This window comes from Peromyscus eremicus, chromosome 4 (assembly GCF_949786415.1).
Source record: "Peromyscus eremicus chromosome 4, PerEre_H2_v1, whole genome shotgun sequence".
Classification (NCBI taxonomy): Eukaryota; Metazoa; Chordata; class Mammalia; order Rodentia; family Cricetidae; genus Peromyscus; species Peromyscus eremicus.
The window spans coordinates 38,241,124-38,255,334 of NC_081419.1; the positions used below are offsets into that span (position 1 = coordinate 38,241,124).

Genomic DNA, 14,211 nt, shown 5'->3' on the forward strand with positions numbered 1-14,211 from the left:
AACAGTACATGGCACTCAAAGGTAGAAATTCCCATTGTGGGTAACACCTTTGTATCTTTCTCATCTGACTTTGAGACTGGATTTGTTCAATAATTTGTTAATAGCTAGATTTCCTGACGTTAGAAAACAAATCAGCTGGGCAGTGGTGGCGAACGCCCTTAATCCCAGCACTCAGGAGGCAGAGGCAGGCGGATCTCTGTGAGTTCGAGGCCAGCCCGGTCTACAGAGTGAGTTCTGGGACAGCCAAGGCTACAAAGAAACCCTGTTAGTTTCCACCGCAGCCACCAAAGCAGTTACATCATCACCTGTCACCAGGTGCCTTCCCAGGGTCAGCTATGCGACATGTGGGTCCTTTAAAAGTGCCCACAGCTCGCTCGCTCTCTCTTTCCCTCTCTTATCTCTTGCCTCTCTTTCCTCTCTCACCTCTTCTTCCTCTTGTCTGTCTGCCTCTCTCAGGTCCCCACTCGGACACAGCCTCTTGTACTAACTCTGTTGTGCGTGGGGTGTTTGCTTGGTGGTGCACCTTGGCAGGGCCGCCCAAAGGTACCCACCATCGCTTTTCTTTTTATCCTTTCACCCTGTCTTGAAAAAAAAAAAAAAGCCAAACAAAAACAAACAGACAAAACCAGCCCCACGTCAAACAAAAAACCAGACACCTTCATATGTTTGACCTTTGTTTCCTGGCATGACTCGGCTTTGACTTTTAATCTTCGGGAGCTCTGGTGTTCCCCACTTGGGGGCTGTTGGGGTCAGTGGAAATATAGTCATCGTGTCTGTCTGTCTGTCTGTGTGATCTCTCTGGCTCTGGTGGTGGTCCCCCTTGAAACTGATTAAAAAACATTGTGTGGATGGGTGTTTTGGCTGCATATGTGTCTGTGCATCACAAGCGTGTGTGGTGTCCTGGGCGGCCAGAAGAGGGTGTGGGACCCCCGTGGGACTGGAGTTAGAGATAGTTGTGGTGTTGGGAACTGAACCTGGATCCTCTGGAGGAACAGTCAGTGCTCTTAACCGCTAAGCCATCTGTCTAGCCCAAGACTACTTTCTATAACGACATGTTTATGGACATTCTAAGAGACTGTCCTGTCCTCAAGCCAAACTGCCATCACCCTTCATGAAGGAGAGCAGCTGTGCCCACTTAAAGTCTATCCCGACCCAGTTGAGGATTGTTGACATTTCCTCCTGGAAGGACAGAGAGAGGAGGGTCATTGGGAAGTCACCTGAGACTCAGCCACTCGTCCCAGCCATTTGTCCGCAATTCTGTAATTGCTCAGGGCTCTTCTAGTGCCTGGAGGAGGGGCTAGAATACATGGGTTGGGGAAGACTTAGAAGGGGGGTTCCTTCTGTGGGGCTCAGAGGAAGCCATCATCCATGCAGGGTGGGGACATTCTAGTGTGTCTACTTTCCGGTCACCCACACTCTGTAAGTCAGCCCAGGACGCTCATTGGTTGGATTTGTGCTTGGGTTTGTGGTTGGAACCTCAGGAGGACGCGGGAGAATCGGGAGATGTGGACAACATCCAGAGAAGGACTTTTGGTTATGGTGGCCAAGGAGAGTTTCTCCTGTAACTGCGGTGAGAGGGGCAGTGCAGGGGCTGACCCTGGCATTTTTACTTACTTATGTTTATTTGACCTGCATTGGTGTTTGACAGCGTGTGTGTCTGTGTGAGGGTGTTGGATCCCCTGGAACTGGGGTTACAGAGAGCTGTGAGCTGCCATGTGGGTGCTGGGAAGTGCTCTTAATTGCTGGGCCTCTCTCCAGCCCCCTTATACTTGGCACTTGCTCTAGATCTGAGAAGAGGTGATGTGCCCTGGGGCAGAATTTGATTCAGCTCTACTCCTTCCTTCCTTCCTTCCTTCCTTCCTTCCTTCCTTCCTTCCTTCCTTCCTTCCTTCCTTCCTCCCTCCCTCCCTCCCTCCCTCCCTCCCTCCCTCCCTCCCTCCCTCCCTCCCTCCCTTCTTTTTTGGTATTTCAAGATGGGGTTTTTCTGTGTAGCCCTGGCTGTCCTGGAACCCAGTTTGTAGACCAGACTGGCCTCAACTCAGAGATCTGCCTCTACCTCCCGAGTGCTGGGATTAAAGTTGTGCATCACCACAGCCTGACTTCCCCATTGCATTTTCAGTGCCGGCATATCCAAACTTGCTTTAGAGCTGACGTCCAGTGGTAAAACCCTATGGCATTATTAGAGTGTGTAAAACTGCCTAGAGAACACAAGAGGGCCTCAGGCCATTCCTTGCCACAGGTCCTACGTTTAACAAGTGTTAAACAATGAAAGTGGAATTCCTCTTTAACATGAGAGATAAATCTTAGGACTGTGAATCGATCGATGCCCGCGTGGCACAAATGTCTCTGTCCCACATGTTCTTCACTGTCATTCTAGCCTGCCTCTGAGTGTTTTCCCTGTGTGTGCAGATGAACTCTCGGGCTTGCACCTTTAGTATGTATTCTGTTGTCTAGTGCCTGTACGTGACAGCACTACTTAGAAATAACTGAGTTGGATGTCTAGAAATTCTGAGGGACGGGACAGTAGGTCCCCCAGTGGAGGCAGCTTCTTTTTCAGAATAGATTTGAGACATAGGATGCTGCTTCCTCTTCTTCCCTATAACCTCCTTGAAAATAAAAGTTTTCTTTTGACTTTGCCTGTGTTTAACTTGTTCATCAAGGCCTGGGAGAGATAAGGCATAGAGACCGCACGGCCAAGGTCTGGAGCTGTTCGAATCAGTCTGGTGTCTGAATGGACAACAAACAAGGCTGTGTCACATGTCCGCTCTGTGACAGGCCTTCCTGTGCCCCTGCAGAGTGGAGATTGGTAGTACTTTCCCCAAAGGACAGTTTGAAGATGAGATGACTCCACACATCCGAAGCGCTCAGAGCAGAGTTCAGCATGTGTGGTTAGTGTTGCTGTCTGCCTATTAGAATCACCTCGAGAGAGGTTGAAAAAAAGATCGGTCTGGGTGTGGTGGTGCATACCTTTGATGAGTTCGCATCCATCCTGGTCTACATAGCAAGCTCCAGGATAGCCAGGACTACATAGACAGACCCTGTCTCTAAAAACTGAAAAAGAAAGAAACAAACAGAAACCCAAAACACTAAGTGGGCATTAAGAATTCCAGCCCCCAGGACTGGAGAGATGGTTCACTGGTTAAGAGGAATGGCCACTCTTCCAGAGGACCATGTTCAGTTCTCCGCACAGATGTGGCAGCTCACGGCCATCTAGGAGATTCGACACCTTCCTCCAGTCTCCACAGGCACTAGGCAGACACATGCAGGCAAAACACCCACAAACATAAACATAAAGTAAAATAAAATGAAGAGCAAATAAACAAAACCCCCGAACCTCTCACCCTAATGAAATCAGAGCATGTGGAGGTTATAACCTTGTTAGTAGTCATTGCCAGTTTCTAACGAAGGGGAAAAGGGATTTTTGAGGTCTTTTATTCTGGGGCATTAAGTGAAAGATTCATCTGTCAGCTACATAAGCAGGAGCTTTTTCTGTAATGAATAGCTGCCTTTCATGGGGCATCTTTGAAGTTGTCTGGCCCTTTTCACTTTGCGGCCAGATGCAGTGCAATTTATAAAATTTAATTTCTTTAGATTTCTAATACCAGACTTCATCCGGCTGGCGTTGATTGATTGAGTGCCTTTTAACACTTTTGAAGACTGTCTTCAAGGCCTCTTTCCTTTTCATACTAAGAGCTGATCACCCACACCTCAGCCTCCCTCCGAGGCTGTTCTTTTTTATGGTGATGGTTTGTCAGCTACTGTGATTTACAGTGGGAATGTGAACAAGAAATGATTTCTCCTTAAAAATTGCAGCCCCCACTGGTGGAAGTGACCTGACCTTAGCCAGTCCAGGGGGTCGGGAACCAGCGTTCCCTTCGGCCCAGTGAAAGGGGGAATGGCTTTCTCTCACATTGTATGTGGGACCTCTTCTCTATTCAGGGAGTTGATGGCCATGTGTCAAGGAGGCAGCTTGGGTTAGGTGGAGATTGTAACCCTTTTGAAACAAAATGTAACGGGAAAGGGAGAGCAAGTACGACTTTCAGAGATGGTTTATATGGAGCTAACCTGAGGAACGTTGGGAGTCAGACCTCCAGGGAAGACTTCTGTGGCCTGGGTGCCGTCCTCCGCGAAGCTCTGTGAGAGGTCCTGAGATCTCATTCAACACTGGTCCCCATTCAAGCCCCAGGACATCTTCTAGAGCTTTTGGTCTCATGGCCAATGTTGGCATTCCCCAAGACCACCTCGGCTGGATCTCTGTCTGCTGTAGCTTCATCTTCTTTTAAAGTCCTTTTCCTTGGGGCTCCTACTGTGCTCTCTTTAACCTTCCTGTCTCCTTCTCTTCTCATTCACTGAAGACTTGGAAGGGAGCTGCTCAGTGCCCAAGGTTTCAGGTCAGTTCTGAGCTCCAGTTCCAGCGCCACCCTCCCTAGTCCTGTGGGTTTTAACCATCATTTGAAATGGTTACAGATCCAAAATTTAAAATCCCCGTTAAAATAACCAGGTTCTCTTCAACTTCCTCATTAGCTTGTTCTTCCGGCATTTGTGTTTTGATCTCTGAGATGGGATGTTGCGTTTCTCTGTGGCTCTCTTGTCTTGTTCTCCGTTCCCTCCTTAGGCAGCTTTTATTGCCTGCATGTGACACCGAGCCCTGCTGTCCTGGGAGTTCCCAGTTGACGCTTAGCCCCTGTGCTGTGGATGTTTGTGGTGCTGAGCATCCAAGGCAGGAGCTGGGGTTCCATCATTTGGTTCCTGGCCTGGTCTTCTGCCTATGCTGGGTGACTGGAGCTCTTCTGTGGTCCTTTGGTCTCAATGCTTGTCTTCCCTTCCTCCACAGGGCTAATGTGAGCCTTCATGTACCTTTCTCACTTCATCTCCTACTGGAGAAAGTGGAGGTGTAAAGTTGGTTAGCTTCCCGACAAGGCCGTCCACATTGCTGCCTTTCCTTTCCATGGTAGTATGCTCGACTTTGTCCCTTATGGTTGGCACAGAGCAGATACTTAGGGATCTGTGTGTAGAGTAAAAACATCACATTTGCTAGTACAAGAGAAAAACAAAGTTCTGTAACGTAAGGTCCTTCAGATTTGCAAACCCCCAAGCCCAGTGAGAACTGTCCATTTTATGCTTAAATTTGAAGATGAACTGCAGAACTCTGATTGGACAGTAGGGTCTGATCTACTGGAGGCCTTTATGTTCACATCCTTCTTGGGCTCTCTGTGTGGCATTCCTCCTTCCCAGCTCCAGACAGGTCGGGCCCCCTGGAACATGTATTTTACAGACTTTGAGACAAAGTAGGTCATAGACTTCATCGGAAGGTAGGGAAAGTTAGGGGACTATGTCAGGCTTTATGGCTTACTTTAGGGAGGAAGTCTTCTAGTTTCTGTGACTGGGAAGGAGGAGTTCTAGTATCAGTGACTGGGGAAGAATGGAGAGCGGGAGGAAGGCGGACAGGAGGTCAGAGGTTTACTGTGTGGCCTTTCGTTTGCCTTTAGTTGAGTCCTCAGCATGTCAAACTCAGGCTGTCTGAGTCCCAACACTAGCCCGGTGTTCCTTCTTCTGTTGGAAAAATCTGGTTGTAACCCCATTTCTGCAACTCGCTGACCCCAGAGACCCAGGGCCAGCTCCCTCGTTGCTCAGGGCTTTGTATTTTTATTGAGCATATTCAGTTTTCTAACTTCATAAAAAATGATGATAGTCTTTATTTTATTTTAGAGAGAGAGAGAGAGAGAGAGAGAGAGAGAGAGAGAGAGAGAGAGAGAGTGTGTGTGTGTGTGTGTGTGTTTGCGCGCGCATGTGACTACCTACTGAGACCAAAAGAGGGTGCTGGGTCCCCTGAAACTGGATTTATAGGATAGTTGTGAGATGCCTGATGTGTGTGTGAGGGACCAAACCCAAGTCCTCTGCAAAGAGCAGCAAGTGCTTTTAATTGCTGAGCTCTCTCTCCAGCCCCTCAAAATGATAGTCATTTTTTTTTTTGAGGTACAAAAATTACAGATGGTAACATCATGCTCCTTCAGAAATGTCCATTGATATTGAAATGAGGAAACATGTTTCAGGCTACTCCAGGCTGCTGGGCAAAGCAGGGGCGTCAATAGCATAAGGTTAAGGAAAATATCTAAGAGACGGAGATCCTGGGATGGAGTTTGCATTGGCTTGCCTTCTCTGATGGGCTTCACTGTCTGTGTGGTAGGAAGACTGGCCATGCTGCTACTCTAGTTAGGAGTGTCCTGCGGCCTGGGGGATGGCCAGGTTTGGTTAGGGAAGACACCTTGTGAGTGAGCCGAGTTTTCTGTAGGACAGGAGTTCACCTTTGCACTGACCTCGCAGGAATGCAGCCCTGGGTTATTTCTAGAGCCGAACTTGTCCTGGTTTGAGGAAGAATGCATCGATTTCAGACTTGGGCTTCTCTGTCATTGCCCTGATCTGTTTTGTGCGCATATTTGAAATACCAAAACAAATCTTCTTGTAGCCAGTGCTTTTAAGGCCTGATGGAGAACAGATCTGTTTTTCATGTGTGAACCAGAGAACTCTGACCATAAATTTGGGAATTAGTAGCTGGTACCAGAAGAATTTTAAAATAACTAGTCAAAACTTTGGTGGGGAGACTTACCGTTCATTGTACTTTGCTTTCTCTGATAACCCTCTTAGTTACTTTCTTGAAAACATTTGCTTTGTGTAAATAACCTCGAGGTGCTGTGGGGAATTTGTAGAACTGAGTATTTTTCACCAACAAAGATGTATCAAATGGAATGTGGGATGGACTATTGTTGCCTGGAGACCTTGTGGAGAAGGCATTGTTAGAAGCTGGCCCGAACAGATCCCTTCTCAGTTAATAGCAAGAGGCTATTATTGTACATAGAAGGAAGTAGAAAAGTCACTCTTCCCTCCAAAAGTGAAGTTTCCTTTTGGCCAAGTCATATCAAAGTGAGGGCGTCTCTATACAAACTGAACATAGTCATTTTTAGCAGCTTGGGATATACCTAATGTTTAGGAGGATTGGTATTCTAGTGAGGTTGAAAGTGATGTCATTATAATAAGGAGTTTCCACTTACTTTGTTAAACATTGAATGGATGTGTGTGCAGGTGCAAGCACACATATGTATGCTCTCTCACTGAACTTGGAGCTAGGCTGGCAGCCAGCAAGCTCCAGCAATCCTTCTATCTCTGCCTCTTGAAGTGCTGGGGTTAAAGACGTGTTAGGACCACACCAGCTTTTTAATTCGGTGTGGAAGATTTGAACGCAAGTCCTCATGCCATCTCTCCAGCCCTAATTCGTTTAACATTTGAGTTTAAATTCATGTCTTGAAACTTTAAAAAATCCACATTATGACTATAAATTTGCATAGCTTTTAATGTCATAAATTTCAAATCTTTTTAAAAAATTAAAAAAAAAATTATTATGTATACAGTGTTCTGCCTGCATGTGTCCCTGCAGGCCAGAAGAGGGCACTAGATTTTATTACAGATGGTTGTGAGCCACCATGTGGTGGCTGGGAATTGAACTCAGGACCTCTGGAATTGCTGCCAGTGCTCTTAACCTCTGAGCCATCTCTCCATCCCTCAAATCTTTTTTTTTTTTTTTTTTTAAAGGTGAATATAACTTGTAATCAAGTAAGTAATAATATAATTGGAGATTGACTTTGTAGACTCAGTTTGAATAAGGCACACTGAAAGATGAGGCCTTTGTGCTGTAGAGAATACAGCCTATGGGTACCATATTTTCCTACCGTGCATGTTGAGGAAAACCAAAGCCGATTCTCTGTCCCAATTGCTTTCTGGTTGTCTTAATGCTTTTTATGTGAAGTCTCAGAATCCTGGAGACATTCCCTCACTTGTTCATAGCTGCTTTGCAAGGATTGCTGGTTCCTTTGTATTGGTGGAGGAGGAATTGTAAGTATTCATTCATCAAGAGTTGGGCTTCCCCAGCCTCCTGGGATTTCTCGGGTGATGTAGATGGTGCGTTTGCTTTCAGGACACCTCTGTCAGGCAGGTTCCTCATGAATCCCCAGGGTGCCCCGGACCTCTGTCTGCGGACTCTTCTGTTTTGTTGTCTCCCGTTTGCATCATTCTGTATTGTTTATTACCTTGTAGGTTGGGCCGACCTACTGCTGCCATACATGTCCTTTCTTTGGATAAACACTGAATGTGGCTAATACGTAGAGAAGCCCACGAGGCCTTCCCTACAAAAGGCAAAACTAAATGGACTTTAAAAACTTGAGTTGCTAACATGAAGGATGTTTTTGATGTCTCCCTTCTCTGAAATAAAATGGCTCCTAATACTGACATGTACCATAATTTGCTGTATTTCCTTTGTAAATATTATTTTTTTTTAATTTTATTTAGTGTTTTACATTTTTACCTGTTATGTGAATGAATGTTTGGTCTGCCTGTGTTTATGTGCACCACGTGCATACCTGTTGTTTGCAGAGTTCAGAAGAGGGTGTTGGATCCGCTAAAACTGGACTTACAGCTAGTTATAGGAGCTGCCGAGTAGGTGCTCAGAGCCAGACCCGGGTGTTCTGCAGGATCAGTGACAGCTCTCAAGCACTGAGCCCCGTCTCTCCAGCTCCACTTGATTTTGACCAAAGAAAGGAAACATCTTCAGAGAGTTTTGCTTTGAGCAGATAAGTGGGTGGAGAGGAGATGTTCCTTGCATTGAAATGTGTACAGCATGAGAGTTTAGGTGTTTGGGATAACTGGACTGACATTTTCAGGTTAATTCAAGTGTGGGTGTGAGGGATATTAGGAAATGTAGCATATTCTTTGCAAGTGTCTCATCCCCTAATGTCCTACTGGTTTTGACGCATTCTTTGCAAGCGAGAATATACAGGCATGTTCTCTGTCCGTTCTAAACTGCTATAAACGTTGGCTAATTGCTTGATTAGGGAGGAAATTGCTTATCTGTGTCATCTGAGGCTGGTTAAATCTGTCAAATATTGAGAACAGAGTGGGTGCAGAGCCTGTGTTCTGGCTTCTGTTTGTGTCTGTTAAAGAATAAACATAGTCCCTGCTCTCTGCTAGGAGGTGGTCTCAACGCTCTATAGACAGGCAGCGTGCATGCCCTGCAGAAGCAAGCCCTTTAGAGCTAGTATTACCATGACTTGTAGTGATTGACAACTGTGATGGATTTCTACCTTCTCCTGAATTTTTCTTGTGGATTTCCTAGGGTGTTCTGTTCTGTGTCAGACAGAGTATTCCACGTACTGTAAAATTTCTGCTGTATGACACAAGGGTGTTGTGTCAGTCCCCAAAGACTTGATGAGCTAAAGGAGAAATACCAAAAGTGAAACTTTTGATGGTTAGCTTAACTTCTAGAGAATTTTGGTGCATTTTTTTTCTTTTTGTGTGTACATATACGCTTATGTGCGCGCGCGTGCACGTGTGTGTGTGTGTGTGTGTGTGTGTGTGTGTGTGTGTGTGTGTGGGGTGTGGTGTCAGTTGTCACTCGCCTTGTTTGAGATAGGCCCCCTATTTATTACTATAGACAACAGATGAGCTGGCCATGACCTTCCAGAGATTTTCCTCTTCTGTCTCCCATCGTGTTATAGGACACAGGGATTGTAAATGGATGCTGTCTTGTAGGACTTTTCCGGCTTTCTGGGGTTCTGGGGACTTGAACTCAAGTCTTCATGCAAGTGCATTATCCACTGAGCCATCCAACCTCCCACCCCGCAAAATGTTTTAAAGGATGGATTTGTGAATTTGTGGAGCCTGGGAAACTCAGATGTCAAGTGATTGTAACAAATAAGGAAATCTAGGTGACCCTAGGAGATTAGCCATCTAGGGGTAGCAATTCACCTTTGATTTTCCTTTAAATCATGGGAAACTTGCCTCTGTTAATTTTATCGCTAGTAGCCTAAAGGTTGTATTCTTTAGTTGGGCATTGTAACACGGCAATTTAAAATCTAGCCCTTTGCCAGATGATAACAGCAGCAGCAAGAAGGTCAGTGCCTCTTGAATGGCTGTAAAAAAATTTTCTATTTATTTCACCTTCAAGTAGGTCACTAAGACCCCTAGTCCAGAGATCTTGCCCCTTAGGGGGCCAGGAAGACTGGACAAATGGGCCTTACTGTGTTCCTCAAAGTTCACTGCTATTGGTTAATACCGTACTGAAGCTTTAAAAACTCTATTTTCCCGACCCTTTGGGTCTTCATTTTCAAATGCTTCCATATCACCTAAGACCTTGGCTTTCTTCTGTTATCTGTTACTGAGGTGTCAACCATGGATCTTGTAGTGGGCAAAGGAAAGATCATACTTCTGCCCTGCATTCTCTTCCTCAAAATAAATCTGTCAGTCAACCTATCAATCTCTCTCTGTCTCTGTCTCTCTGTCTCTCTGTCTCTGTCTCTCTCTCTCGATGGAATCCAGAGCCTTGAGCAGATTGGGCCAGTACTCTGCCACCGTGCTACACCCCCAGATCAAAAGTGTCTTAACTTAGAGTTGTAAATACTATCTATGTATTCTGAAATCTCTCTGTGTCACTGCCTCCAGGGTCTCACTGTGTAGTCTAGGTGGGCCTCGGTCTTACAGTTCTCTTGCTTCCGGGCTTCAGATGGATAGCCTTATGCTTGTGAACTGCCCAGCCCAGCTTTGTAGTGCGTCGCTCTCTTCTTCTCTTCATGTGAGACAGTGTCTCACTCTGTAGCTTGGGGTGGTCTCCCTCATGGTGATCCTCCTGCCTCGGCCTCCCAAGTGCTAAGATTACAGGTGTGCAGCTCAAAGCAGCCTTTTTTGAGACAGGGTTTCTCTGTGCAGCCCTGGCTGTCCTGGAACTCACTCTGTAGACCAGGCTGGCCTGACTCTGCCTCCCAAGTGCTGGGATTAAAGGAGCCCAACCCTACATTTGTTCCACATTCTGCCATGGAAGCTCCAGTTTTCCAGGGCAGAAATTGAGGGTTCTTAGTCGGCCACTTGCATCTGTGCCTTTGTGTCAAGCATGGTATTTGCAATTAAGATAAAGGACATGGCTTGTGCCTTCCATTGTAACACTCGCTCTTAAGTACTTCCTGGAGTATGCATGGCTCTGCCTGAGCAACCTGAGAACTTCTGGCAGTTTCTTTTCAGTGTGCTGGGCTTTCATCACTTGGGTCCGAATTTATGTGTCTGGAATCGGGTGAGGGATCTACGTCCTCTCTGTTTGGTGCTTGTTCATCACAAGTCGGTGTTCACCTGTCAGAGGGGATGGCAGTGGCTGCCCACCTGAAAGGAAGTGTTTGATGAACAAAGGGTACGTTCTGAGAGCTCTTGGTACCATTGCCATACAAGGATTTCTACTGTCTTTCTTGGTCCTCCAGCTGGGGTCAAGAAACTCACTATTCCGGAAAACGGATGGGGCTTGGCAAAGTGATGTCCATTAAAACAAAGCTCACAAGAGCTTTTGTTTAAATCCAGAACACCGACTTATTCATTTTCTCCCAGAATCATGTCTGCCAGCAGATCAGACCGTGGTGTGACTGGACCAGCACACCGTAGTGGGGTGATGGTGGGCTAAGGAAGGACCGAGTCAGGAGCTGCTTCACGGGGAGGTGGTTCTGTCATTCCACCGCGTAACATGGCTCTTGAGATGGCTCGCTCTGTTTCCAGACCTGTACGTAGGTGTGGGTATGTAAGTTCACAGGCACAGGTAGAGTCAGGCATGCTAGATGACCTTCGGGAGGAGGCAGTGTTAGCCTGGTTTGTTATTATGGCTTCTTTTTTGGCCATCCCTCATGGATTTGGGATGATTTTGCATGGCTCAGTTGGACTTCTGTTGATTTCAAAACTTGACTTTCTGGGAAGTCTTTATTTTACCCCTTTTTCCCCGTGTGTGTGTGTGTGTGTGTGTGTGTGTGTGTGTGTGTGTGTGTGTTGTACACATATGCACACATGCTATGGTAGTAGTAGGGTACTTATTTTCCATGTCATTGTTTGAACAGCTTTTAGAATAAAATTTAAACTTTGCCCCAAGTCAGCTGTTCACAGATGAGTGGGAACCCAGGAGAAAAACTTATGGTAGATATTTGATAGGCTGTTACATCTAAGACCGCTGACATCGATATAACTATCCTAAAAACAGCTGAGCTCCCGACACAGGCCAGCAGATGTCTGGGCTGAGGTGCCAAAAACCAGTGTCATCTAGACCTTACTCTGTAGCATGGTGGGTAGCATGGTAGTTCTGCTGCAAATTAGGAGTGACCTGCTGGCCAGTTAAGGGCAGCTTTGTGGACATAATGTGGCCTGAGATGGCTGAAGGGTCAAGCACAGGCCTCTCTCTGAGAACCACCACAGCATGTGTGAGGGGCCTGGGACAAGCCTATGGCATGGTTCTGCTGGTGTTTTCCTTGTTTAGGTGTGTAGTTTTCGTTGAGTTACAAACCGGGACAGTTGATTTGAAGAAGAAAATGTGTGTGCCTATTATGCATCTATTTTTTTTTTTAAATTTCAAATTTCGCCTTTGCCTCCTTTAAATTAAAAAGAAACAAATCCAAAAACGCTTTCGAGAAAGGCTTGCTAAGTAGCCTGGGGTTGACCTTAAACTGGTGATCCTCCTGCCTGGGCTTCCTGACTACTGGGATGACAGGTGTGTGCCACCATATCTGGCTTTTATGGCCTCTTGAAAATACCACGTCACTTTGCATTGTTTTGAGCATGACTGTCAGGAGAAACTTGTGTTTCCGGGGGCTCCATATGGAAAGATGCTCCGCAGGTTAAAGAAGCATTTCAAAGGCAGAGTTGGGCCTGAGCCATGCTCCTTTTGTGTGTAGTCTGCTTTGTAGGAAGGTTTAACCCTAATAACCACTGTGGCTTTCTAGATATTATCCTCCTAAAACTTTGGGTTTTGTTTGTTTGCCCAAAGCTTTCACTGATCTGAGAGGAGAGCCTAGCCAGCCCCGGGCAGCCTGCTGAGGGAGGCAGGGCCCAGCTGGAACTCTGCACATTTGGAACCAGGCCTTGCTGTTAATTAGCTGAGTGACCCCTGGGTGGACTCAGTCTCCAGGGTCTGTTTCTTCGTTGGTAAAACAAAGGCTTGAAAAAATAAATACAAGCTTGGACCACATGATAAGGAAGGTCACTCTGCTTGCTTGTGTTGTGGCTCTGTGGATGGCAGCACATTGAGGCTCCTTATCCGTCTCAGACTCCTTATCCTTCTCAGTGGGCTGCACAGAACTGCTTTACTTACTCTCTGAGCATTGCGATGTGGCTTGTCAGACTGAGGCCACCTGAGGCTCTCAAGTTAGGCAGGTTTGGGATTTCTTCTCCAGTGGAAGGTGTCCTCCCCTCCCCCCATCCTTGTGGGCTTGGCTCTGCTGCATGCCTTCTGCCTCCTCCTTGGTGCATCAGCTTCATGAGGAAATAATAGTCCCATTGTTGCTTGTTGTAGAGATGGTTTCCAGTTTCATCTTAATCCTGGGCCATTGTGTTGTTTTTACAAACTCAGTCCCCGCCCTGCACCCCCCCCCCATGCAAAATGCAGTTCATTCTTTTAAAAGACTCAGCAGCCATCCACAAGGCCTGCTCTCCTCATCTCCTTCCCAAAGTCATAACTATATATAGTAAAACTACACGGGAGTATGCACTGTTTAATTGGGCCACCTGGCATCAGGGTTAAAATGGGTTCCATCTGTATTTAGTTTGCAAATGCTTGTGAGGTATGTTCCAATCCAGCAACCTTCCAAAATGGTTTTTGTGGTTTATAATTAGTGGCACCTGTAAAACATTTCTTTTAACCATGTAGCTTCTTTCTTCTTAACCATAATCTTTGTGATTTTATGTTTTCTTCTTTTTGTTTTTGTTCACTAGGGCTGGCAAACTGTATTATCACCTTGTCAAATATCTTACCACTAGTGATGGACCCAGGTTTAGCCTCGTAACCCTAATTAGATGTGGAATGCGGAGAATGCACCGCGTGTGGCTGTTGTAACTTTTCTAACATGACAGTGAACTTCTGATGGCTTCATCGAAAGCTAGAAAGCATTCCTTGTGTCTCCACCGCTTAGTTTCCACCACATGCTCATTCATAGGACGTTCACAGAAATCTCAGGGTACTTCTGGGTTATTCGAAGGCATCCTTTCTGAACGTGATTACACATTTGAGGTCAGTATGCAAACGATAGTCCCTACTTTTCCCGCGTTTGATTCCTTCCCTTCTCTCTTTAGAGACGAGACTGTTGACCATGTTGAAGGCTGTGCTGAAGAAGAGCCGAGAGGGAGGGAAGGGGAGCAAGAAGGAAGCAG

At 46.2% G+C, this 14,211-nt stretch overlaps 1 protein-coding gene across 1 annotated transcript in view; it reads left to right on the forward strand.

Moving 5' to 3' along the window:
- Tanc1 (tetratricopeptide repeat, ankyrin repeat and coiled-coil containing 1) overlaps positions 1 to 14,211 on the forward strand; it is a 191,404-nt gene that overhangs the window by 37,097 nt on the left and 140,096 nt on the right. Inside the window, exon 2 of the mRNA XM_059260505.1 lies at positions 14,134 to 14,211. Coding sequence (XP_059116488.1) covers positions 14,151 to 14,211 — 61 coding nt within the window. The 5' untranslated portion in view covers positions 14,134 to 14,150. The remainder of the gene's footprint in view (positions 1 to 14,133) is intronic.